The 25,876-nt window shown below is 38.2% G+C and overlaps 7 protein-coding genes across 7 annotated transcripts; 2 read left to right on the top strand and 5 right to left on the bottom strand.

Moving 5' to 3' along the window:
* Window positions 1-383: 383 nt before the first annotated feature.
* On the top strand, window positions 384-3,402 carry CBG11397 (the record flags this gene model as incomplete). The annotated part of the gene is made up of 8 exons (XM_002635117.2): window positions 384-514; window positions 782-892; window positions 1,390-1,653; window positions 2,002-2,187; window positions 2,235-2,345; window positions 2,595-2,921; window positions 3,124-3,295; window positions 3,340-3,402. The coding sequence occupies 8 exons, from the start codon at window positions 384-386 to the stop codon at window positions 3,400-3,402; spliced, it is 1,365 nt and encodes a 454-aa protein (XP_002635163.2).
* A 121-nt stretch (window positions 3,403-3,523) lies between these two features.
* On the bottom strand, window positions 3,524-5,432 carry CBG26868 (the record flags this gene model as incomplete). The annotated part of the gene is made up of 3 exons (XM_045236495.1): window positions 3,524-3,654; window positions 4,228-4,424; window positions 5,161-5,432. The coding sequence occupies 3 exons, from the start codon at window positions 5,430-5,432 to the stop codon at window positions 3,524-3,526; spliced, it is 600 nt and encodes a 199-aa protein (XP_045099161.1).
* A 1,396-nt stretch (window positions 5,433-6,828) lies between these two features.
* Window positions 6,829-7,319, bottom strand: CBG26867 (the record flags this gene model as incomplete). The annotated part of the gene is made up of 3 exons (XM_045236494.1): window positions 6,829-7,021; window positions 7,068-7,169; window positions 7,216-7,319. The coding sequence occupies 3 exons, from the start codon at window positions 7,317-7,319 to the stop codon at window positions 6,829-6,831; spliced, it is 399 nt and encodes a 132-aa protein (XP_045099160.1).
* A 1,478-nt stretch (window positions 7,320-8,797) lies between these two features.
* CBG26866 lies at window positions 8,798-10,132 on the bottom strand (the record flags this gene model as incomplete). The annotated part of the gene is made up of 5 exons (XM_045236493.1): window positions 8,798-9,005; window positions 9,049-9,156; window positions 9,207-9,809; window positions 9,857-10,036; window positions 10,089-10,132. 5 exons carry the CDS (start codon window positions 10,130-10,132, stop codon window positions 8,798-8,800), a joined length of 1,143 nt encoding a protein of 380 aa, XP_045099159.1.
* An 888-nt stretch (window positions 10,133-11,020) lies between these two features.
* Window positions 11,021-12,957, top strand: CBG11400 (the record flags this gene model as incomplete). Its single annotated transcript, XM_045236492.1, has 6 exons — window positions 11,021-11,045; window positions 11,090-11,280; window positions 11,324-11,491; window positions 12,043-12,111; window positions 12,356-12,622; window positions 12,667-12,957. 6 exons carry the CDS (start codon window positions 11,021-11,023, stop codon window positions 12,955-12,957), a joined length of 1,011 nt encoding a protein of 336 aa, XP_045094542.1.
* Window positions 12,958-13,878: 921 nt separating this feature from the next.
* On the bottom strand, window positions 13,879-17,117 carry CBG11401 (the record flags this gene model as incomplete). Its single annotated transcript, XM_002635119.1, has 6 exons — window positions 13,879-14,322; window positions 14,372-14,813; window positions 15,160-15,652; window positions 15,713-15,872; window positions 15,917-16,283; window positions 16,999-17,117. The coding sequence occupies 6 exons, from the start codon at window positions 17,115-17,117 to the stop codon at window positions 13,879-13,881; spliced, it is 2,025 nt and encodes a 674-aa protein (XP_002635165.1).
* Window positions 17,118-19,216: 2,099 nt separating this feature from the next.
* Window positions 19,217-24,197, bottom strand: CBG11402 (the record flags this gene model as incomplete). The annotated part of the gene is made up of 10 exons (XM_045236491.1): window positions 19,217-19,462; window positions 19,506-19,749; window positions 20,001-20,083; window positions 20,374-20,567; window positions 20,615-21,216; window positions 21,589-21,711; window positions 21,758-22,335; window positions 22,394-22,540; window positions 23,727-23,979; window positions 24,139-24,197. 10 exons carry the CDS (start codon window positions 24,195-24,197, stop codon window positions 19,217-19,219), a joined length of 2,529 nt encoding a protein of 842 aa, XP_045094541.1.
* Between the last annotated feature and the right edge of the window lie 1,679 nt (window positions 24,198-25,876).

Here is a 25,876-nt window from a genome sequence, read left to right as displayed (position 1 = left end):
TATTTTGACTCATTTTTGGCATTTTCAACTTTATAATAAAATTCAGCTGATTATTCATTGGAATCTGAGGATTGTTTTCGTTGAGATTCTTCAGATTCTCGCATGAATAATCAGTGGAATTCCCTCATAAAGTTGAAAAACTGCCTAAAACGGGGCAAAATCAAATAATTCCAATATAATGTTTGAAGGCGCACGAATATATTTGTAAAACCGTAGCCGTTTCCTCTTCAGGACCGGATATGCGCCTTTAAATACATTTTCGGCCACAAGGTTCATCGGCGTCGGACAAGAAAAATAGTTATAGAAGAGAAATAGGAATTTTCAGTTATTTCAATAAGCTAGCTCCAAATCTGCACAAAGCGTTTCTGTCAGGAGAGGCTAAAATGAAGCTCTACTTTGGTCTGGGAATGTCCATGAACAAGGCGTTCCTGGACGAATTGCGAACCGAAGCCGTCGTAGATGTCGACCAATTCACTCGAATGATCCGATTCTTTCAAATCGATAAATACCGATTGTACATGGAATTTCCCGACCTACTTCGTCCGCTTTCCATTTTTCCGGAAGTGAGAAAATGTGGAAAATGTGTTCCTCTGCCAGCGTATTCACGACTCGCTTACTGGAGACGTTCTCCAGCCATCTATGATACCGAATAATAGTAATTTATGGCGAGAATATAAGAAAGCGAATACTACGCCAAAGAGTGCTACAACTCTTATGAAATAGTTCTTTCTAGATTTTTCAAGATTCAGAATCTGAACTTCAGATCATAGTTTTGTTTCAGGTTCCAAGAGGATGTAGCTCCCAATTTGCATTTAGCGGATATTGAGATTCAAACGAAGGCAAAACTGTATTTTGCACTGAGCCTGCCTGTAAATCACGAGCAGATCAAGCTGTAAGCAACATCCATTTAATTTTCAAATATCTCGATATTTTTTTTGAGATTTCAAGAAATTGCAAGTGTTATCGTAGATGAGTCTAGAAGAATTGTATATTATAAAGACACAATGTTGGAAATGCAATTGGATAATGCGAAGCAAGTCAAACAAAAAAGGAATGTGTTTTCTGTGGAAGAATAAAACAGGATGTACACTTTCGTTTACAAGCGCATCCCGGTCCCAAAGTCCGCATCTATTCCCAAAAATCGAGATGCGTTGTTTTCGCTGAAATTTTGGAATCGGTTCAACCAGACGAATTCGATAAATCGCGACGGACAAACCTACCTGAAACACTTCAGATATATTATGCTACCAGTTCTTCATTTGGCCAGCTTTCCGAAAAAAATGAAATTGGCTTTGCTGTTTTCACTAGATCAACCACCAAATGAGGATTTTCTTACAGAGTAATGACATAGTGGAAATAGTAAAAAATAAAACGAAATCCTTCTTTCAGATTGCGAAAAGATGGCATCGTCACTTTTAACAGTAAAGGATGCATTGCAGGATACAGCGAACGAAATGTGAAGAACGAAACTTTGATCGACGTCAATAATAATCCAGAATACACAATGAGTGACGTTGAAGCTATGGATGTAGTTCCAGGGAAACGTGCCAGATATAATAGCGCTCCGCCACAACTATCGCTTCCACCCACCCAAGAAGGCGTTCTAGCCGAAACAATAGAAGATCAGAATGAGCTAACTAACCAACTTAACATGTTTGATATCCGAGAAGTAGTTGATGAGATAATTCGAAAAGTATCCAATACCCACGCCTCCTCGTTGCTCCCTCAATGATTGCCGATTTTTCATTTCCTCAACCGGTTATTAATTTATACATACTTTATTCATGTTCCTGAAAGTTTATTGTTATTCCTATAAGGAATGATGCATTCGATATGTCCTTTTCCTGCCCGTTTCATGGACAAAATGCAAGCGCGCCCTTCTGCCCAATAATTGCCGAAGGCAACGGCAAAAACGCCATTCTTGCCTATTGATTTGCGGCAAAGTGGTCTTTCTTTTCCTAGTTTTTTTTTGTTTTAAATCAAATTGAAAGCATTTTTCAGAATAATGAAGAAAGCGTTCTCCAGTGAAGAAGACTTGAGTATGTGGCAGTTTCTACTGTGTGAAATTGTAAATCCGATGAATGGACGTATTGAAAGAGATCGAGTTCGAGGGAAAGGATTGACAATTTGGGAGAAGTATCGGCAGGAAGTCAGCGATGCTAGAACAGCGACGAGTTTGAGGAAAAGGTTTTTTAGAAGAAAAACTTAAATTTTAATATGTTTTTCTAATTTAGATACAGCACACCTACTTTCCCATCTCCACAATACATGGGTTTCGATATTCAATCTCAAGCGAAACTTCATTACGCTCTATCCATTCCAGTCTCAGATGCGCAGATGGATCAGTGAGTGAAGAGCATCAAGTGCATGCGCCTTTAATACCGCCCATTTTTAGCTGTCTATTCTTTTTTATAAGGAAAATTCCTTTTTAAGGTTAATGAAAATCAGACAAAAACTTAAGGGAAATTAGCAAAATTCTATAATTTTTAAATGCGGTATTAAAGGCGCATACACTCATTAAAAAAGCTTTTTCGCTGCTGGACCAACGATGAGCCTTTAAAAACTGTATTTTCGGAAACAATCTTCTTTTACAGATTCCGCGAGCATGCCGACGTTGACTTGGATGATCATGGATGCATTATTCGATATATAGACAGAAGACCGGGTGGTTTGGAACTACGACCACTTGTCAAACGTCGGATCCGTATAACAGAAAGTGTACCGGAGCCAGAGCTCAAACATCCTAACTTCGATTTGTCGTCTCTCGTGAATGGAGGAGTTAAAGAAGAACAAATCGATGATTCATATGGAGATAGAGACCCGATTTTTGAAGAAGAAGGACAAAGTTCGAGGGCACCAATCCATGGTGATATACCAAGCGCTTTGCTTCGTGCCCTTAATCAATTCCTCGGGAGCCGTAAGTTTCACTGCTTTATTGAGAAACTGACGTGGCAAAGTTTTAGGTTGTTAGAAATAGAACAGATTTCTCGAAACTTTTTTTTGATTTTCCACACCGAACTTCGCCACGTCACCTTCTCAATAGAGCGTAACAGCACACTACAGTAGTTCGAACCCTGCAGCTCATTTTTTGACCAATTTAAAATTAATTTCACTATATTTCAGTGCTCAACCACCTGTGGAAGCCAAACAGGAAGCTGACAGACCATCTAATGTAGAAACAGTCACATATTTGAGATCTCTGAACACGCTGGTCGCCAAAATCGACTCTCCGGAGCTGGAAAGTGTTCAATTGAAATTGGAAAAAGCAATAGAGGAATCGAAGGAAGGGAATTATGTAAGAACTGTATATCAACTATCAACAAGAGTGTTTCATTTCAGAAAATCCCAATTAGCAAGGTCAAGATGATGATGGAGGCGACACTGGCTATGATGGGTTTCTAGAATCTACAGGAAACAATTAAAAACAATAATGATAGCACAATGACTATGATTGTACATGATAATAAAACTATTTTTTCTATGATTTTATCTTCTCAGAGTTCCTAACAGTTTCGGCTGCCTCTTATTCTTCAATCAGTAACAAATCGGACCAACCGTCCCGGAAAACGGATCCATCGTTATAATAATAGTTCTCGATGTATGGTATTCCGTCATCGCGATCTTCAAGCTGGACAGTTGCCACTTTTTTTGAATCTGAAACTTAATGTAATTTCTGGAGTAATTCAAATAAGCACCCACTCATTGTAGAAATCCAAAGTGATAGGAATGTTTAGAGAATAGTAAAGATTGGCTAGAGTTTCGGGATCGAATCGAGAAGAGCTCAATTTTCAACTCATGTTCAAGTGGAAGCTGAAAGAAATTTGTATTTTTAGTCTTATCGGAGCTGTGGACGAGAAATGCCGGTGGCCGTGGCCGAAGATCCCACTACAGTAACCTAAAAATAATTTTACTTTCTGGATTTATTTTCCCGTTTTACACTGGTTTTCGCCGGCTGAAAACGAACAAAAATCGAGAAAATAAACCTTGAAAAATGAATACATTCTCAGATTACGGTAATTGGGACCTTCGGCAACGACCACCGAGTTTTCTCTTCTACGGCTCCGGCATAAAACTCACTGGGTGGCCAATGTGCTCAAACTTCTGTCCGGTCCGACTGTTTTGTCAAATTCCAACCAGAAATCTATTTGATCTGGAAGCAGATCCAATTTTTGCGTTTTTCCAGTTTTGAAACGCTCCTTCCGAACAATGTTCAAAATAAAATTCCACATTTCATGAGTTTCAGAATAAGTGAAAGTTGGCTCAAAGTGTCCTTCGTCTTCTGAATCTCCTCATCTGGATCGCTTATCTCATTATCACTGCTACTCTCTTCGTCGTCGGATTGGGAAATCTCCGCCCATTTTTCAGAGTCGCATTCTTTTAATCTTCCCTCCGAATCGAGTTTCAATGAATAGTTTCTAACGACTCTGAAAGTAGAATTTCCAAAAAATTCGGAGCTGGGGAAGAGGAACGCCGGTGGTCGTGGCCGAAGATCCGACAACTACAGTAACCTAAGAATATTATTAGTCTCTCGATTTTCGTGCGTTTTCAGTCTCTGTTGAAAAAAATTTGAAAGGAGCATTAAAAAAAATTATTTTCTGGCCTATTTTTTCTCGATTTTTCCATAAATTCCGTTTTTATGTGAATTTTTGCAATTTCGGATTTTTGGGAAAAAAATTTCAAAGTTTATGAAAATAATTGAAAAATCGAACTTATCATGATCCGATGCGATTTTTGTGAGAAAAAAGACCTTTTAGGTTACGGTAGTTGTCGTTGTGGGACCTCTTCCACAGCTCCTGTTTATTTTTAAAGACTTTTTTTTCGATTTTTTCCGAATTTTTTGTTTGAAATTTGATGGGGTGGTGTTCGTGGATTACTGTAGATTACCGTAGAAAATGAATTTTCTTGTATTTTGTGATTCTTTTTTTTAACGGTTAGAAGGATTTTTATAGTTTGTAGCCCTGAAAAACGCGATTTTAAGCACTAACGATTCGAAAATTCATGAAAAATTGACGATTATTTGTTGACTGACATTTCTGAACGGCGTTCGCGGAGATTAATGTAGGCTACTGCAGAAATTCATTAATTTTTGAACGAGAATTCGCCGAAAAAAAGGTCCAGCCCTTCTAATACAGGTTTTCCAGAAATAGATAATTTACTTACAGATGGTGAAAATCAGGAGGAATTGGAGCATCCAGAGCATAGTATAATTCCAGCCTTGTCCGTTTGCTGAATGGTGCTTTAAAAATTTCTAACTGTGAAAACTTCCGTTTATACGAATTTGAACTTCTTTCCAATCCCATCTTCCCTGTGAACTGTTTCCAATCAGCCCAACTGGACTCGAACTTTTTTTTCTGAGGTCTTCCGGAAAGAACTCGAATCTTCTTGTTCACGAATCTCCACATTTTGTACACCTCCTTCCGAGTGAATTTCATTTTTTCTCGTTTTTTGGATGTTTCCTATTTCTTCGAATTAACATTTTCAGAATGAACGACTTGATCCTTGATCGCCATTCTGATCGGATTATCTTTTCTTGGTCTACATACTGCTGTCCGTCGAGGCGTTTTGAAAAGATTCTCAACGATTTCCTTTTTGACGCAGTTCTGTAGAATCATCCATTACTTCCTCCTCTCTTCCGTGATCGTCATATTCCGAAACAAAACGTTCTTCTTTGATTCGACGATCCATGACGCTTGAAGGCAACGCTTCCGATGTATGTGGAGGATCAATTGGATGTTCGTTATGGCTTATATTCGGACTAGTCTATAAAAATGTACTGTATTTGGATACACTTGTAATGCGGCGTCTAAAATTCCCAGATCCGGAATTCCTGAGCCCAGAAAGCAGTCCAAAGTGACGCTCAGATCCTCAAGGCTTTCGATTCGCGATTTGAAACACAAAAAATTGGACAAATTCAAGAAAAATTAGCGATTTTTTTGCGAATTTTCGAATGAAAAAAGGATGTTTTCTTTGATTTTTTGCAAATTTTTTAGACATTTTTGCTTTTTTTTCCGAAAGTTTTGTCTGAAATTTGACGGGACGGTGTTTGCGGAGATTACTGTAGGTTACTATAGAAGCCACGTCATGCAGAAAAAAAACTTGCAAAAATACTACAAGAGAAAATAAGTTTTCTACAGTAACCTACAGTAATCTTCTCGAACACCGTTCCAGCAAATTTCAGACGAAAAAACCGGAAGAATCGAAAAAAAATCCGTGAAAATAGCTGAAAACTCTAAAAAAGTTTTTAAAAATTTGCAAAAAATTGAAGAAAAAATACATATTTCTTTCGAAAATTCGCAAAAAAAATCGCTAATTTTTCATGAATTTTTCGAATCGTTAGTGCTTAAAATCGCGTTTTTCAGGGCTACAAACTGTAAAAATCCTACTAACCGTTAAAAAAAGAAGCACAAAATACAAGAAAATTCATTTTCTACAGTAATCTACAGTAATCCTCACGAACACCACCCCATCAAATTTCAAACAAAAAATTCACAAAAAATCAAAAAAAAAGTCTTTAAAAATAGCTGAAAACAGGAGCTGTGGAAGAGGTCCCACAACGACAACAACCGTAACCTAAAAGGCCTTTTTTTCACAAAAATCGGAAAAGTGACAAAAATCGCATCGGGTCATGATAAGTTCGATTTTTCAATTATTTTCATAAACTTTGAAATTTTTTTCCCAAAAATCCGAAATTGCAAAAATTCACATAAAAACGGCTGTGGAAGAGGTCCCACAACGACAACAACCGTAACCTAAAAGGCCTTTTTAAGACTCATTTTTCTTTCAAAAAATTGCAAGAACCCGCTAATTTTTCGAAGTTATCAGTAATTTTTAAAAGAATTTTGGAAGCGGCATCATTGCTTTGATAATTTCCTCAAAGTCCATACTTTCAGAGAAGAACATCCGCTCTTCGGATTGCTCCGAACGCCAAAATAGTTCTTTCTTTACAATCCTATTATGAAAAGGTTGCGAATCGGGCACGTTTCCTGTTTCAGTAGATTCTTCAGCTTCAACAGTCGGACTTCTGAAAATTCGAATTAAGACTGATCGCATTAGAAAAAAAGACTTACAGAAATCCAGAACTGCCGCATATTCCTAACTTTTGCATCAGAAAAAGCTTGTCCTCGGGATGAATCGGCATATTCTTTAGCTTTTCAGAGCTTTCTTCGAAACTAAAAAAGAATACTTTTGAATAGCAGGACAACAAGAAATCCTCACCTTTCCAGACTGATGTCTCCTTCTGACACCGCTTTCCACCTGGATTTGGCTTCGTCGGGATGTATTGACTTATGCAAGAGGTAGAATAAGAACTTCCAGATCATTAAACTTCTCAAATCGACTTCTGCAGGTTCACTGAGCCTCAATGGCTTCAGCTTGTCACAGACTTTGATCAGAAGATCGATTGGAATACCCAGAGAAATCACTAAATCACACCGCCGATCGAAGTCGCACGACCATGTATCAAACTATGGAAGCATGACACATTTGAAGCTTAAAAGTAGTAAATAGGAAATTTGAACGAAAATTTTAGCTTCATACTGATCTCGTAGTACTTCTGCCGTGTGCTTCAGTCGCAGCGATTGTTTGATGGTGTTCCACACTTGCAGTGATCCCAGATCCAACGCATTTTTGATAACGTTACCCACATCGTCATAAATCGAATTGTCTATGAAAACAGCGAGATTCGGCGAGAGTCTATTAAAGAGACATCCGTCCGGACGGCAATTACTCTTTGACTACACTACTCTTTGACTACACCACTCTTTGACTACACCTACTCTTTGACTCCACATTCTCTTTGACTACAAAGTCTCTTTGACTACACTTTTTAAAATTTTAAAATTTTCTGCAGTTTTTGTGGGCGTTCTCACAGAATATAAGAAGAATTTGAGCCTAAGCCTATAATTTTAAACAAAAAACTGACAATTCCAAAATACATCACAGTGAAAAAAGTACTGAAATTCGCGAAAGTCAGCAAAATTCTCACTTTTTTTCGCTGATATTTCCAAATTTTTATTATTTTCTGTACAAATCAAAGGCTTAGGCTGAAACGGTTACCGGAAAACTGGTGTTTTAGCCTAAGCCTACAATTCGAGACAAAAATCGGAAACTCCAATAAATTCAGTCAAAAAGTACTATAAAACAAAAAAGTGTAGTCAAAGAGACAAGTGTAGTCAAAGAGATAAATGTAGTCAAAGAGGCTTTGTAGTCAAAGAGAATGTGGAGTCAAAGAGTAGGTGTAGTCAAAGAGTGGTGTAGTCAAAGAGTAATTGCCGTCCGGACTGCACCCATCTGAAAAGTGAATTTTTGTTTGTTTCTCTATATTTTCAATTTAAAGACGCAATCATTGTGATGGGTGAGATGTTCATTGAGATGTTCGGAATAGTCTTTTTCGGTATTTTCCGATTTTCAGAAACTTCGGAATTTTGGAATGTTCAAATTTTGAAGTTTTCGGTGTTTCGGAATATTCCGATTTTCAAAATTTTCGAATTTTCGGAATCTCTAAAATTTTCCATTTTCAAAATTTAAAATCTCATTTTCGCATCCCAAAAAAGCCGAAAATTGGTGGAAAATGGACAAAAAGAATGCAAGTATGAAAAATAATTCCGCTCGAGACCCACATGCAATCGTTTCGTGTGCGCCATTGACATACAGTATCTCAAAAACCTCTAAACCCGAAAAAGTGAACGGAGAAATTCCGAAAATGGTCGGAATTTTTGGAATTCCGAACATCTCTGCTTACCACCTGAAGCTCCCAGAAATAATCAGTAAACGGCTGAACAACAAAAGAGAAAATAAACTAAATAAGAAGAAAAGAGTACAACATTTCATTTATATAGTAGGCTGATAAATAGTACAGGCAATTCTCAATAAATGTCGAGTCTACTGGCTCGTTGGTTCGTTGATTCGTCGTAGGAATTCGCTCGGCTTCTTCTGGGAGCTCGAACGAGTTGTACTCCACAATGCACCCATTTTCATCGATTGTGACATCCGTCTTGCTTTTTAAGCTGAAAAAATCAGAATTTTCTTTGAAAAGATACGATTTCTCACAGTTCGAGGAATTTCGACTCAACGGGAATGTGCAGTGCATAATATAGGACAGTTTTCATGCGCATATCGAATGGCATCTTGTGTAGATTATTCGTCATTTTGCCATAGCTGATAGAAAGTGAATGCATATTTATTGACAATTTAAAACTGGAACTCACTGGTAGGCAAGTTTGCGCTCCATGATTTTCTCTGCATTTGCTCCTAGAAATTCTTTCCAAAATTTAGCGGATTTCGGGTTCAGTTCATGATCACTATTGACTTTTGAAAGCAAATGAGTCCACAACTTGACGTCATCCTCTACGCTATAAAAGACTCTTGGGCGTTTGGAGGGAGGAGCGGTCACTTCGTTTTGTAACATCTGGGTAGAGAGACGTTTCTTTGGAGGAAACGGAAGAACATCAACAGTAACTTCGGCAATGGTAGCTCCTGCTTCTTGCTGTTTTTTCTCCTTCCTTTTTCGCCAATTCTGTCTTCTCTGCTCTTGCAATTTTTCACATTCTTCTTTCTCAATTTTCTCCATTTTCTTCTTCACAAGACCTTCCATCAATTGATATTCTTCTTCGCTATCTCTCCTAACTTCCTCGTCAGTCTTCATTTCAAACTCTTCGACGAGACTGTCCTTGTTCAACGTTATCTTTGCAAAACGCCATGCTTCTCGAGTGAATTCTTCCGGCACTGGAATGTCCAACGAATAGTAGAGATTCAGCTTCATTTCTGTTCCGAACGGCATTTTGTGCAGATTTTTCGTCATTTTTCGGTATCTATAAAGAATTTCACAGTCGTTCCGCTCTGTAACACGTACAATTACCTCGTACACAGAACCGGTACTGATCGTCGGGAATCAGTTTCTCTAATGAACGTTCTCCAGAGTTTCCTGCATTGATTCGGATGCGGTTCTGTAAACTTCTCTGCAATCTGCTCTGCTTCATCGTAAGCGAAACGATGAAGGAATTCCCAGATTTGAACGTCTTCTTCTAACGTGAAGATTCTGGAAAAAAAACGCGGTAATCGAGAAATAAAGTATAAAAGTTAAAACTCACTCTCTTTCATGTTTTTCACCTTCTATAACTTCTATTTGGGTCATTTCTAGTCGATCGAGTAGTAAAATACAGTCTATTTTGACTCGAAATTTTCGAGAAAAAAGAATCGAGGGAATGTGACAAGAGGAGCGCATATGAGAGTTCGGTTTCAAGGCGCATTGAAGAAATTTTTGCTGCGCGTCCTGAAGCGATTTTTCCTGTCATCTAAAATAAATGTTGAGACGACATTCTACTAGAATGATCCTGGTAAAGTGCCGAGAAGTCTTTTCAAAGGGTATTAGACGATATTGAATGCATCGGCTTCAATTTAAACTTTGTAGTGCGACGTTCGAAAGTCATTGAATTAGAATTTGTTTTAAAATTTTGCAGTAAAAGAAAAGACTCCTTCTAAATCAAATTCATTGAATTTATGGAAAACTGCAACTCTTCCAGTTCGGGAAATCTAGCTTTCAGCAGTTATAAAGATACCTAAACTAGCAAACAAGGCAAATTTATGAAGTTTGTAAACCTGTTAAAAAATTAGCCGAAGGTCCAACAACGAGAAAGACCGTCACCTAAAAATATTCTTATTTTCAAATTTTCCACTATTTTTTGTTTTCCGACTTGTTTGGGAAAATATAACAGAAAATCCGACGAAAAGCAGGGAAAAACGAGATAATAAATCCGCAAAGCAACAATTAGTTAATGTTACGGTAGTTGTCATTTTGAGACCTTCGGCCACGGCCACCAGATTTTCTTTTCCACAGCCTAGATTTTTGCATCCCAGCATAATAATTCACGATATTTTTCTGTGAGAAAGGTGCGACAGTGTTATCTCATGAATATTCAAAAAGGAGCCACCAAAATGTTGTTTGCACATTTGTCGAAATCTAGCTAGGAATGATGGATTCAATTTTCAAACAATAACATTTCACTATTCTAGATTGTATTCAATGAAGACCTATATAAGACTTCGAGGTATAGTTGATCTCTAATCTTTAAAGCAAATTTTTAACCTTCAGAAAACTTTTTACCATCATCCGCAAATACTTTGTTCTTCACTGTTCTCTTGTTTTTCATACTGCTCTTTGTTCTCTCTTCAAACGACCCTAAAAAGGTTTTGGTAGTAGAAACAGAGACTGTAACTCTAGAAAAAGTTGAAGTTGGTCATGTCTGGGATACGCTAGATGGAATTGGGTATCATTTTGAAGAGGTTAGGGGTTTTAAGTTAATTCCCACTTATGAGACAGTTGCAGAACAAGAAAGTTGTTATGGATCCACGTTTTGAAAAACTCCAGAAGCTTCCGGATTGTGATCTAACTGTAGACAAAAAACTCAGTCGTGTAGACACTTTAAGACTGATGGACACTTTTCAAAAATGTATTAATCCGATTGTAGAGCGATGGAGAGATAATGTGGATGCAGTGAGTTCCGTAAACACTCAAATAGAACTTTCAACTTTGAGCCAATTTATCTCAGTTCCTGTTAAAGATATCAAAAAGTGGTCAACTGACAAAAAATTGTTGATATTAGAACAAAGTTTTTGTTAGGTGATAACTTTTCGATAGCTTTCACAGGAACTGAGATAAACAGGCTCAAACTGGGCAGTGTGGGAGTCTTCCAGAACGCTCTCAAATCGTTAACTTCAAGCCAATTTATCTCGGTTTCTGTGATAGATATCAAAATTTTTTCAATTGGTAAAATATAGGTGATATTGTGGTAAATGATTTAACAGTTAGCAAAGTTTTGATATCTTGTAGGAAACCCGAGATATATGGGCTCAAAGTTGGCGGTATTATAAAAACCCGATTCAGATAAACGGAAGATGGGAAAACACAGTATGGTGTGACCGTGTATTTCGTAGCCTTGATATCGTTCCGATGAATAATTTACATGAAACGAAGTGGACCATTCTGCCTACTTGTGTAACTGATTTGCTGCTTCTTCTTGACTTTTAATGTACTTAAAATTGCAGAAAGAAGATAACATCATGGTTACACTTGGAGTTGGTCATGACACAATGGCCGAGGAAAAATTGAATAGGGTAATTACGAAACCCCATTTTAAAGAAAGGCCTCCACACTGTCAAGTTTGAGCTCAATTATCTCGGTTCCTAGGAGAGATATTAAAAATTTGCCAACTGATAAAATATTGACAATAACATGATTAACATTTTATTTGTTGACATACTTCTTAAATCTCATAAAAGAACCGATATAATGGAGCTCAAAATTGAGAGTCTGGGGGCCCTTCTATTACAGGTTTAACGGTAATCTCAAGATTTTCAGACTCTGCCTAACACATATTTCTATGGTGCCGATCCGATAATTGAACCCAATCGTCAACTTTATTCTGCTTTCGGAAAATTTTTCCCGTTTGCCATTGGAAGAGAACCAGGATTCACCAAGTTTCGAGTGCTGCCAAATCAGAATCAGAAGACTAGTGAGTCTAGGAAGATATATTTAGAAAAAATGGTATTTTTAGGAACCTACGAATTTCAAGATGTTACAACAATTCCTCTGACCTACTTTTTATCAGATATTCTGAAGTTGAAAGTAATTAGAGCAACCAAAGTAATCTTCCAAAGTAAAATCTTCAGAGAATCGATATAGCGTGGATAGACATTGAAGGTGGAGAATTCGAGTTTCTGTATCAATTCTATCGTGGAGGTCTTCTGGATCAGAAGGATATTACCATTTGCCAGTTCAATTTAGAAATCCATTCGAAATTCCATCCACTTGGTGCACAAGTTTTTCATGATTTCGTGTTCCAAATTTTAGATGACAAGCGATATGTGTTCCTGAAACCGACGAGGACAGAGCCAGGGGTTCATCGAATGTTTTTCATAAATTTGGAGAATCTTGAATGTGTTAGAAAGTTTTTACAATAAAGCAATTGTGGACACTTCGGTTTCATGTGAGGAAAACAGTGACCTAACTTTCTTAATATGAGTTTTTTAGGCCACCGTAGTTGGTCCAGAAATGATCTAACATGCCCCTGATGTGTTGTCTAGGTCACTTACCATGGTTGTCTAACTTTTTCAAGTTTAATTTTCTAGGCCACCAACTTTTATGGCCTAGAAATGACTTGATATTTACTGATGGGTTTTCTAGGCCATTCTAACATGGTGGCCTAACTTTCGCAGGTTAATTGTTCTAGGTCACAAACTTTTATGGCCTAGAAATGACTTGATATTTATCTGGTAGGCTTGCCAGGAAATTTTTACATGGTGGCGTAACTTTCAGAAGTTCAGTTTTCTAGGCCACCACTGTAAAATGACGTAGGAAACACATCAGTTAGATATCAGGGCATTTCTAGGTCATTCATGGTGACCTAGAAGACTCAATTTGCAAAAGCTAGGCCACCATGCTATGATGGCTTAAACGGCACCGAAATCAGCCGTTTGAAAGTGTCTCTCGAAAAACACACACTAGTTCTGTACATAACTAAACTTTATTATACAGTCTTCAAAATTTCTAAACATTGCAAAATGACGAAAAACGAATTTCCTGAGAAACGAATCATGAAAAAAACGAGGAGGAAACGAAATTCCTGATTTGTGAAATTCCTGGAGAAACAGATCTATTGGAAAAAAAAACGAAAGAATTTTTGGGATTCAGCGGGGTGTGGATATTTTTTTCATGGGAAGAAGAAAGCTTGAAAATGAAAAACAGGGGGAAGAATTGTACAGGGATGGTGGGTGAAAAATTTGGTATTGGGAAAATGCAAAAATGAATGCGAAATGGGTAACAAAAGAGTACAGAATGTACAACAAAATTCGTAGGAACAAAGTTCTCAACCTAAAACGTGTCTATACAGGATCCTCCATCTCGTCACACGGGATCGGGAGGTTTATCATACGATCTTGAAGGATTTGAAGCATCCGACGTTCGAATCGATTGGGATATTTGAACATTGCAAACAACTCGTCCACATCCACAATACTATCTGTTATGTACTTTTGAAGTTCTGGAACCGAATTCTTATCGGCTAGCTCCAGCTTCTCCAATTTGTCTACAGTTGGTCCTTCAACCACCCAATCGACTCCTCGCAGCAAAACTTCTTCTACTTCGTAAGCACGAGCTAATTCGATAATTCCGAACACATTCTGATAGTCGAAATTCACATCTTCTCCGTGAAGGATGTCAAGGAACAACGCAAAGCTTTCGAACTTATCGAAGGAGACTGGAATGGTGATTGGTTCATAAGTTTGTTGGAAGATCTTGGTGAACACTCGGGATTTGGACCGGAGGACCTAAATCAAAAAAAAATATTTGAAAATCAAAATTCTTTAAGTATCTAACCTCCTTATCCACATATAGAAACTTTCCACAGCAAACAATAGGATGAGTTCTGGAAGGTTGAAGAATCCACTCATCATCCATCTCCTCGACAGCTTCCAAACTTTCCATTGCTGGCATCAACTCCAAACCCTTGATCTTATCCACTACAACAATTATTTCGACTTTTGGAAGTGTTGGATTGCATCCTAGCCCATCGAGAAGATGCTCGACACCTCCTGGGAAAACTTTATGAATTGGGAGACCATCGAAGAAAATGGATTGGTTATCGTGATCGAATTGGACGCGTTCCGAATGTGCCCACTTCTCAGTTCGCAAGTAGTTCATGCGAATGTGAACGGTTCCGAGTACAGACCAGACAAAGTTTCCAGTTTGAATATTGTTCCATTCAATTTTGTAAAGGAGTCGATGGTCCGGACCAAGTTGGACTTTGTAGGAGAAAAGGCTGAAATGAATGTATTAAGATACTTTTTATGGTATATAGTTTTTATGATAATACTCTTCTTTAACTTCAATTGCTACCAAAATTTCGAGGGTGAGCGGAGCTCAGGTCCCGCCTCGTTTTTTAATACTTTGTTCTGTCGTTATGATCGGATTCAAATAAAAAATTAACGATTGATAACACTCATCGCAAAATCGAAAAAAAGGCCAGAAAACAATTTCGAAAATACATGCTCTTTTAAATGAGCTTTGAAGGACTTCGCTACCAAACTTAAGCTCCACCCACCCTCCAACTTTTGCCCGCAATGCCCATTGAAATTAGACCAGAATATTACTGAGAAGTAACTCACCTGGAAGTCTGTTCTGCAAACGAAAATTCTGGAGTGATCAATTCAACTCCAAAATGTTTGGGCATAAAAGTGGTCTCGAATCTCTCAAACGAAGCAGTTACATCCGGTTCTTGAGTTGTCTCACATGGGACCCTCTTCATTCTTCCCCAACGATTTTCAGTGATTTCTGCCAAACGGAGCGGCTTCCAACCAGTCGATGGAGCATCTTCATACTGTTTCTGTTTCTTTAACTCATAGCATTTTGAGAGAATAGTACGGAGAGTGGAAGTTTCCAAGAATCGATTCTGGTCGAGATTCTTGTAAACCTGGGCTAGACCGACAGTGTTGTAGAAGACGTGTTGCTTCAGCAAGGTTAAGTTGTACATATCAGCGAAGACCAATTTCTGCATCCAATCCGTTTCTGGCTCATTGAGAAGATACCATTCACATTTTTGTTTGAGAGCTGGATAGTTGAAGCGATAAGCCAGTGTGAGAAGCTCTCCAACCTCATGAACTGAAATTGAAAAAAAAATACAATTTTCGTTACTTTTTTTTCAGTAAATTTTCAACTCACTGTTTGTGATGAAAGTGCATCTGAAGGCCAACTGAAGCATAGTGTTGAATGCGTTAACACTCTTCTCTCCTTGTAGTTCGGTCAATTCGTACTTTTTGGTTCCAGGCTCGAAATTCATTTCCAAATACTGACGGAATCCTGGGATCTCTTTGAACAAAGTCTACAAAAAGATCGGATTCAGATGAACCTTGTCAACGAACCCACCTTCGATCTAACGTAAAAATCCACCCCTTGAACACTCAAATTCAGGTTAGAATCTAGGTATCGATGGTCAAATTGGAACAGTTTCATCACCTTCAACCCCTCCCACTTGTCGAATTTTATCGAGATTTCTACGTTGAAAATGTCATCACCGATTTCCTTGCGAAGCGCTTTTCTGCTCATCAGATCGATAAGCTGGAATGGTTTCTCATTGCAAAACGTTGCTGGATAGGCGCCGTCGATTTCGAATTGCGCATTCCAGAGGACAATTTTCATGAGTCCTCTGGCCAGCCAGTGATCCGCCGTTGGTCCGTCACGGCGCAAACGAATTTCCAAGTCTGCGTTCTTGTCGATTCGGAGAATGCATTTGCTGGAAATTAGTTTGGTTATACCAAAGATTACAACAATTTCTTCCAAAGCTTAGCCAAAGGTCAGAGTATCTGATGTGGAGAACATCAAAGATCATTACACAAAAAGTTTCTTCACAATTGAGAACTTTGTCTCGGAAACACCGAGTCTGAGAATCGCATAAAATATTCTTTTGTTTTCATTTTTAGAAATCTCATGTTATAAATTTTCTCTGCGTCCATCTTGGTCTGCACCTACCGTAACCGACCCTGCCCACCCAGAAGCCCACCCTATACGTGTACTTTGAGCTCAATTATCTCGGTTCCTGTTATAGTTATCAAAACATTTTCAACTGATAAAACATTAGTGATATTATAATAAATAATATATTAGTGTAACATTTTTAAATAATTTTTAAAGGAGCCGAAAGAATTGAGCTCAAATATAGAATACGGGTGGTGTTCTAAAGTCGGTGAGAAGGGTGCGACTGCGTAGCTCAATTATCTCTGTTCTTGTGAGAGATATCAAAAATTTGTCAACTGATAAAATATTGGTGATATCATGATAAATAACTTATCAGTTGAACATTTTTTGATATCTTTTGAAGGAGCCGAGATAATTGAGGTCAAAATTGGGCGGTCTTCTATTAGAGCAATTAAGATATGATTAGAATCCCCTTTTCCAACTTCCGGATGACAAGATCATCCTACTTCCAGTCCATCATCAAAAAAACTTACGCATGGATATCCTCAAAAGCAACAAAATCCACTTCCTGACATACTGGCTCGGGTTGACAGAAGGCGTTCAGATCCACATTTGGATATAGGAAGTGGAGTTTCGGCTCCTGCCGAATCATCTGAAAATTGGAAGTCCAGCCTGATCAGAAATGCGGAAAAAACAACAAGAAAAGATCATCTGACCTCTTGCGGAGTGAAAGTAAAAGGTAAACAAAAAAGGGCAAGAAAGGGAGGAAGTGTCAATCAAAAAAAAAGAGTGTCTCCTTTTTTTGTCGCTCTCTGTGTTTGGCGGGAGGAGGAGTGTGTAATAATATATAGAAACAGATATACACAGCAACACAAAAACCGATAAAATTGGAAACCGAGAGAATGAGAAACTGACGGCATGGCGAGAAGCAAGGAGAAGAGGAAGAGACGTAGAAATCAGGGGGAAAAAGGACAGAAAACATGTATGTATGTATGCAGCCGTGTATACTTTCTTCAAAAAGAGAGAATTTAGAGAAGCAGAAGGCTCTTTCTCTCTCTCAGCTGTGCGGCGCACGTTTTAATACTGAAATAGTGTGGAAGGGCACAGAGAGAAAGAAACAAAACAGGGAGCGGATGGAAAGGGCAGACGCTCTGTGCTCCAGTCACGTGATGAGTAGCAGGGAGAGGGTGCAAAAATGCAAAGAAACGAAAAAAAAAATGAAAAAAAAAGGAGGAGAATAGAAGGATGTCTGGGGGTGGGCCCTCTTTTGATCTTGAAAATGTCAAAGACTAGTAGAAAAGAGTGCAGAAGATTTGGAAGATTAAGAATGCTATAGAAGACTGATATTTTGAAAATGAAAGGAAAGACCTGATCAAACGAGAATAAATAGGAGCCCAACCAACCTGTCAACTTTAAGCTTAATTATCTCGATTCCTGTTAAAGATATTGCAAATTTGTTAATTGATAAGATATTGGTGATATTATGGTAAATATTTTATCAGTTGACAACTTTTTGATATCTTTCATGTGAATCGAGATAATTGAGCTTAAAGTTAAGGTTTGGGTGGGCTTCTATTAGAGGAAATGCGGTAGCGCGATTTCAGAGCTCCTGAACACATGCCTCGTGATAGATTTTGAAGCAGTATGTCCTTTTGGGTTACTGTAGCCTTTCGCTACACAAACTTTGGTCATCAACAACTCTCGATTTTTGAGATCTTATCGGAACAGATCAGGTGACCTTGGAGTGCGAGAGACTTCTTAAATTTTGTCGCATGATTTATCAAACAACATGGAACGTTTTTCTAGTTATCTTGACCACTGGAACATAATATTGAAATACCGTGAACACTTTAATAGAATTATCTACCTAACTTTCACCTTTGAGTCAATTTATCTCGCTTCCTGTAAAAGATATCACAAAATTTTAAACTGATAAATTATTAAACAGCAGACCACCAACATTTTATCAGTTGACAAATTTTTGATCTCTCTCCTAGAAAGTGTGATAATTGAGCTCAAAGCTGATGGAAACCAAAATTATCATAGTTATGGGCAGCACCACTTCCAAGAGTCTCTTGGCAAGAGACATACCATAAACACTCTAATAGAACGACCCCCTTAACTTTTAACTTTGAGTCAGTTTATCTCGGTTTCTGTGAAAGATATCAAAAAGTGGTCAACTGACAAAATGTTTATCATAAAATCAGCAACATTTTATTTGCTAACCTTTTGTTGATATCTTCCAGGGGAAATGAGTTATATGAACTCAAAAAGGACGGATTCAATTTGAGGTTTACTTTCAATTGAAACTGTAAGCACTCTGTTTAAAAAACAACAATAGAAATTGTAGTGGTCAGTTGATCTAAATTTTACACACCCTTGTTTTTTCTTGCCTCTCTTTTTCTGACTCTATCTCACAGTAGTGTATTGTTTGTGATCACTCTCATTCATTCATATCTATTTCATCTTTTGTTTGTTCAGTCGCGCTTTCACTAATTTCTCTTTCGACGCCTAATCAGAAGCACCACTTCTCGCTTATATATATATATACAGTTTTTGAAAATTATTTTTTATAGAGAAAATCAGATTTGTAGATAAATGTTCTCTGGAAAAAAACAAAAGAAAAACAACTTTATCCGAGAACAAACAAAAAATATTTAAGAAATCAGAAGGACCCGTTGTTGACTCAACACCGTAATGAACAAAATAAAAAATATAAAAAAAGAAGTTCTACCAGAAAAGATTTCCAGCTCAAGTACCACTTGGATAGCAGATTTTGGTGTTTTGGCGATAGTCACAGAGAGCTTCCACTTTTGAGTTTTCAGCAGCAGTCGGATCCAGATGCAGGAGAGTAATTGGACTGGTTGGATGAGTGAATTGAGCACGAAAATCTGTCCAGAGGGTACGGTAGAGTTGTTCGGGAATACCAGTTTCCACGATTACTTGGTCAATGGATTGGGGATAGATTCGGGGATGGTCCAGCGAAATCAGAGGGAGCTGAAAGAATTTTAAAGAAAATTTACTTAATTGATTTCTTTACCATATTCATGACAGTTGCCTGCAATACCATCGCTGCTGTTGTCTCCAACGGGTTCGCAGTGGGCGATATCAGAAGCTGTGGTAGCTTTTCAGAACTCAAGAGAATCGTTGGAAACCCATTCGTCACACTTGGCCGTTTTCCTCCGCGTACACAATTCGTTTCATGTTTACAGAAGACGTCAAATGAGCTCATCGCGTTGTTCCAGACAAATCCCAGTGTGGCACTTCGTCGTACTGAACCCCAGCTAAAAAGTTTTAATAAAAGCGTGTTTCAAGATGCACAGAATAAAGCTTTCGTTTCGGTCGGACCGCTGACCAAGCCGAGCCAATTCGTGCATTTGTGCGTCAACATTGCTACGTACGCAAACACTCTCTGGAATGTTGACGTGCAAATGCACGAAGTCAGTCAGCTCGGTCGGCTGTAGGTCGTCTGGGTCGGCGGTCGGTCGATTGACCGAATTTCCTGACCGAATGGAAACCTTAGCACAGAACTTACGAAACTCCACTAGTTGACATGAAATTTACAGCGTTGCCTTCCTCATCAGTGCTCACAATTCGAGAGAATGGAACCTGTTTTCTCTGAAAAAAAACAATTACCGTATGTCCCCCAATATAGCTTAATTATCTCAACTCCTGTGAAGAGAATAAAAAAGAAAAATTGCCTCTGTAAGAGAAGCCGCTCGAACCTTCAACTTTAAGCTCAATTATCTCGATTTCTATAAAAGATACAAAAATTTTGTCAACTGATAAACTGTTTATCATAACATCATCAATTTTTTATCAGTTTTCACATTTTTGATATCTCTTATACGAAAGAGGTAATTGAGTTCAAAGTTGGCGGTTTGGGTGTTCCTTCTGCTTTTGCTTACTTGTTGTTGTTGTGATTCTACTTGCTCTCCTGGTTTGAACTCTGGAGGCGTTATCCATTCTTCTATTTTCGGCTTGACTTCAGGTTCGAATAGATCATCACCAACGAAAGACTTCATTTGATTGGCTTTTTGAAGAAGTCTCACAAAATCGGTATAGTACTCCAGGATGCTTTCAGGGTTGGAAGAGTAGGAATCTGAAGCTTTCTAAAATTTTGAGTCAATCTCTAATGATGAAAATTACCTGTGATGTTCTGGAAGACCTTCTTTAGAATCGGAAAGTGGTACGGTAGATGGGGCCCGGCTACAAACTGATCTCCCACTTTCAACGTCTCGGCTCTTGTCACAATGCAATTGTAGGTCTCCAAGTCGTGTCTCGATATCAGTCCTCCTCTACTTTTCATCTCATCAACTATAGTCTTCGAAAAATGTCCTCCATAGAAATCATGTTCCGCATGTACTGATTCTTTGAGTTGTTTCAGAAAATCTTCATATTCCAGATTCCGAAGCACGACGCCTTCTCTTGAAGTCTGATTCAAAAAGTTCCCGAAACTTCTTTCATGGAGAACATGATTTTTTCTGGAATCAAAAGCTTGTGAGAGTACTCTATCCACTCGAATTCTGCCACTTTTCGATAGTTCGAGAGTTGGCTCTATCAGCGATTTCCATGAGACTTTTCCACTTCCAAACTGTTTATAGGCTGTCCAAAGAGTAGATATCCATCCAGGGACTCCCATTGAAGAATATCCAATGTGAGCAATTGTTGGGTTGATTACAAAGGTGTTCTGGTTAGCAGTTTTGGGTGCACGCTCCCTTCCGTCTATCACAAATGTTCCGTTCTTCTTTCTGGAATTATCTTGTAAGAATGTGCTTTTATGATTTTCTAGGCCACTGTAGTTGATGGTGTAGAAATGGTCTAACATGCACCTGATGTGTTTTCTAGGCCATTTTAGCACGGTTGCCTAACTTTTGCAAGCCGAGTTTTTAGGCCACTATAATAAATGAACTAGAAATTGTCTGATATTCCCATGGTGTGCTTTCTGGGCCATTTTAAAATGGTGTCCTAACTTTTGCAAGTTGAATTTTCTAGGCCACCAACTTTAATGGTTCGAAAGTTAAGTTCTTTCAAACAAAGTTTTGAAGAAGTTCAAAATCAGCCGTTTTCGAAAAATGCCATTCGAAAAAACACACACTGCTAGAGACAGCTAATCAACTTACTTGGAATGCACCAACATGACGGCGCCAAATCCAGGTCCAGTTGAATGTGGATGAACTGCAGAGATACAGAATTCTGAAGCGATGGTTGCGTCGATAGCGTTACCACCAGATTCGTAAATTTTTCTAAAAACATGGACTCTTTGGAATTTCCAAACTTTGTAAGACTCACTTTCCAATGTCACTACATTCCTGATGATGAGTGATAATAGCGAACTTGGAGAATTTCTCTGATCTGCTTCTCACTGGACGACGATCCCATATGATTCTCGTAAGGTTTCTCGGTTCCGGAGTGGTAAGTAGGTCTGGAGAAGAAGTGACGATAGGGTCTACAGAAGGTGTCATGGTTGGTTCTGGTGTTGTAGTCGTCGTCGGAGCCATCGTTGTCTCCTCATACTCTTCCACCTGCACATCTCCTATATCCTCCTCCAGCTCCAAAGTTAAGTCTGTCATCTCATCAGACTCCTCTGACGCTGATGCCTGGGTCAATTCATCTGAATCCAAGTACTCATCAGGTGTAGTCGTAGCTTCTTCGAGTATCATAGGCTGCGTTGTCACTACACTTGTAGTCGTCGTCGGTGCTTCTGTCGTGGTAGTTGTCGTAGTGGTGGTGGTGGTAGTGGTGGTGGTAGTGGTTGAAGTTGTGGTAGTGGTTGGAGTAGTTGTGGTCGGCTTCTCTGTAGTCGTGGTCGTGGTCAATGGCGTTGTAGTAGTTGTAGGAGGAGGTGTAGTGGTGGAAGTTGTGGTTGGCTGAAAATAAAGCATTATTTTTGCTTCCCAGCTTTCAAGGTAATTCGAAAGATCGCACCTCTTCGGTGGTTGTATGTTTCGTAGGTGAAGCTTTGGTTGTTACAGGAGCATTGGTCGAGTTCAGAAGCACTAGTATTGTGGCATTGGTGGTCAGTATGGATGGCTTATCTGGTTCTCCAGTCTTTCGGCTTACAATCGGAACTATCTGAAACTGAATATCCCGTTTGTGAGAGCCACTCTCTTGAAGAACTTTTGGCGAGGTTACTTTTTTGTTGGACAGTTTGTGCCGTTCTATGTCATGACCTAATTTTTTTCTAGGTCATGACCTAGTTTTTTTCTAGGTCGAGGCCTCATTTTTTTCTAGGTCATGACCTAATATTTTTCTAGGTCATGACCTAATATTTTTCTAGGTCATGCCCTAATTTTTTTCTAAGTCATGCCCTAATTTTTTCTAGGTCATGATCTTATTCTTTCTAGGTCATGATATAATTTTTCTAGGTTACGATCTTATTCTTTCTAGGTCATGATATAATTTTTCAAGGTCATGGCCTAAATTTTTTTTCTAGGTCATGACCTTCTTTTTTCTAGGTCACGATCTTATTCTTTCTAGGTGATGATATAATTTTTCTAGGTTACGATCTTATTCTTTCTAGGTCATGATATAATTTTTCAAGGTCATGACCTAATTTTTTCTAGGTCATGTCCTAATTTTTTTCTAGGTCATGCCCTAATTTTTTCTAGGTCATGATCTTATTCTTTCTAGGTCATGATATAATTTTTCTAGGTCATGGCTAATATTTTTCTAGGTCATGACCTAATTGTTTTCTAGGTCATGGCCTAAATTTTTTTCTAGGTCATGACCTTCTTTTTTCTAGGTTAAGATCTTATTCTTTCTAGGTCATGATATAATTTTTCAAGGTCATGGCCTAATTTTTTCTAGGTCATGACCTAATATTTTTCTAGGTCATGCCCTAATTTTTTCTAGGTCATGATCTTATTCTTTCTAGGTCATGATATAATTTTTCTAGGTTACGATCTTATTCTTTCTAGGTCATGATATAATTTTTCAAGGTCATGGCCTAATTGTTTTCTAGGTCATGGCCTAAATTTTTTTTCTAGGTCATGACCTTCTTTTTTCTAGGTCACGATCTTATTCTTTCTAGGTGATGATATAATTTTTCTAGGTTACGATCTTATTCTTTCTAGGTCATGATATAATTTTTCAAGGTCATGACCTAATTTTTTCTAGGTCATGTCCTAATTTTTTTCTAGGTCATGCCCTAATTTTTTCTAGGTCATGATCTTATTCTTTCTAGGTCATGATATAATTTTTCAAGGTCATGGCCTAATTTTTTCTAGGTCATGACCTGATTTGAAAAACTTTCACTCACATCTACATGAACATTCTCATTGCTTTGAGTTTTGCCTTTTCCTTTCCTTCTCGTCTGCTCTTTCCACGTTTCATCGTCCTCTTCACTTTCTTCTTTCACCAACGACGCCGCCTCCTTTTTCTTGCCTTCTTCTTCTTCTAGAGCATGTTTTTGAGATAGGTAGACGTCTCGAGTGGTGAAGATAAAATAGAATAAAAGAATCGTTAGTAGAAGGAATAAGACGACGAATACGGAGAAGAGCCAGGGAAGTCCTCTGAAAATTGTGGGATTTGGTTTTTGGGTAAAAACAGAATTCATTTATGAACCAAGGCTACTTAAAGTGTTAGATGAACTCAAATAGGTTACCCATCATCTCCATAACAAACGCTGAAATATTTTTTTTTCGGACTTTTCTAGAGCCATTGCACCGTACCTCTCTCGAATATCAACGAGCTCATCCGAAGGCCGATGTCGTAGTTTGCGAGGTCGCATTGTTCGTGCGCATTCGAATCACCCGATTCTTCTGAATTTGAAAAAAATTGAATGGGGTAAAGGGAAGTGATCTGAGCAATGAGGACGCATAATTTATTGTGTTGCTTTGCACACGGATTACACAACACCTTGATTACGACAGGAGGATCGGGGAAGAAAAGGAGGAGATATCCCCAGGAGTAACAACTAAATGAACATAGGAACAGAACACGATTCCGAACGACATATATTATTATTGCTGTGCTGTTGAATATGAGATGCCAAGAAGTCAGTGAAAAGTTTAAATCATCAACAAATTGACGATAATTTTCCGAGACTGCAGGGCCGGAAGATTTATGACCTTCATGAAAAAAGGGCATAAATCTTCAAGGATTCAAGGAAGCGAGATAAATAACAAGAAAGAAATTCTGGGAAACGTAAAAGTTGTTTGATCGAATGATAGAAACATTATTTTGAAGCCTTCTGAGAAGAGCTTGACGAGGGTCTGAATGAACAAGAACTACCGTAAATTATCTACATAATAAAAGCGCGCCTTATATGTAGTTCAATTTGAGCTCAATTATCTCAATTCCTGTGCAAGTTATCATAAATGAGTCACATGATAAAATGTTTATGCTATTATGATAAACAATTTATCAGTTGACCAATTTTTTGTATCTCTGACAAGAAGCCAGAAAAACCGGCTCAAAGTTAGGGAGCCTTCTATTACAGGTTTTACGGTATCAATTTTTACGCAGGGCAGTTTTGAGCAAGACTAGGACGAGCAAGATTTGATTTTCAAAATGATATTTTTCCAAAATTATTTGTTTTCTATAAAAATGTTTCCTTATTAGTTTTTTTGATACAGCAAATGTTCCACCTTTTGTATAGTTTTTTTTTAGCTAACCTGCAAAATAAACAATACGATTTCTCTCAAAAATTCCAGAACACACACACACAAGAATTGATACTGATAGACAATAGGTAAAAAGATTGGTATTTTTTATATCTCAACAGTCTCCAATAATAAAAACAAAATCAGTGAGAGAGGAACAATTTTCACACATCCCGGTCAATGCAGTTAATAAAAATCGCTGTAATGCATCAGTTGGGACCAGAAAAAGAGAGAGGGAATAGAGAGAAACAAAATAAAATACATTCGGTTAGCACACACGACTTGTTGATCATAGAGACGTCAGTTGGTGATGGTCGCGGCAATTTGGAAGGGATAACCAGGTAGGAGAAAGATGGAGAAAAGAAGGACCACTCGCACCCACAAAACTATTTCTCTTTCTTCTTCTTATTCTATCGACCACCCGGAGGAGAGAATGAGAGTACTCATAAGTTTGACATCTCTATTGACATTTCAAAACCACTTTTGTTTGAAAATCCCGCACATTTTGACGAAATTTATGACTTATTGTGAGAAAAAGATGTGTGAGCTTCCGCTTGGGAACGAGGTAATTGTTGGGAATTGGGTTGGGAGAATCATAGAACATGGGGAAGAGAAAAAGGGAAACGTTTTCAAACGAAAATTTTGAGATTTTTCGAATTCTCAAAAATCAAAATTGTACAAGAATGGGTCCCCAAAGACTTGTCAATTCTTTATGAGTTCCATCAAAAAGCTATGGAAGAAGGGTGTGATTTTTGATCCACGTCCCAATTGTCAAGCCAATCGACTACAGATGATGGACCACGAC

Source organism: Caenorhabditis briggsae, assembly GCF_000004555.2.
Source record: "Caenorhabditis briggsae complete genome, chrV, whole genome shotgun sequence".
Lineage (NCBI taxonomy): Eukaryota > Metazoa > Nematoda > Chromadorea > Rhabditida > Rhabditidae > Caenorhabditis > Caenorhabditis briggsae.
Note: the sequence above shows the minus strand (reverse complement) of the source record. Positions and strands in the feature narration are given on the sequence as shown.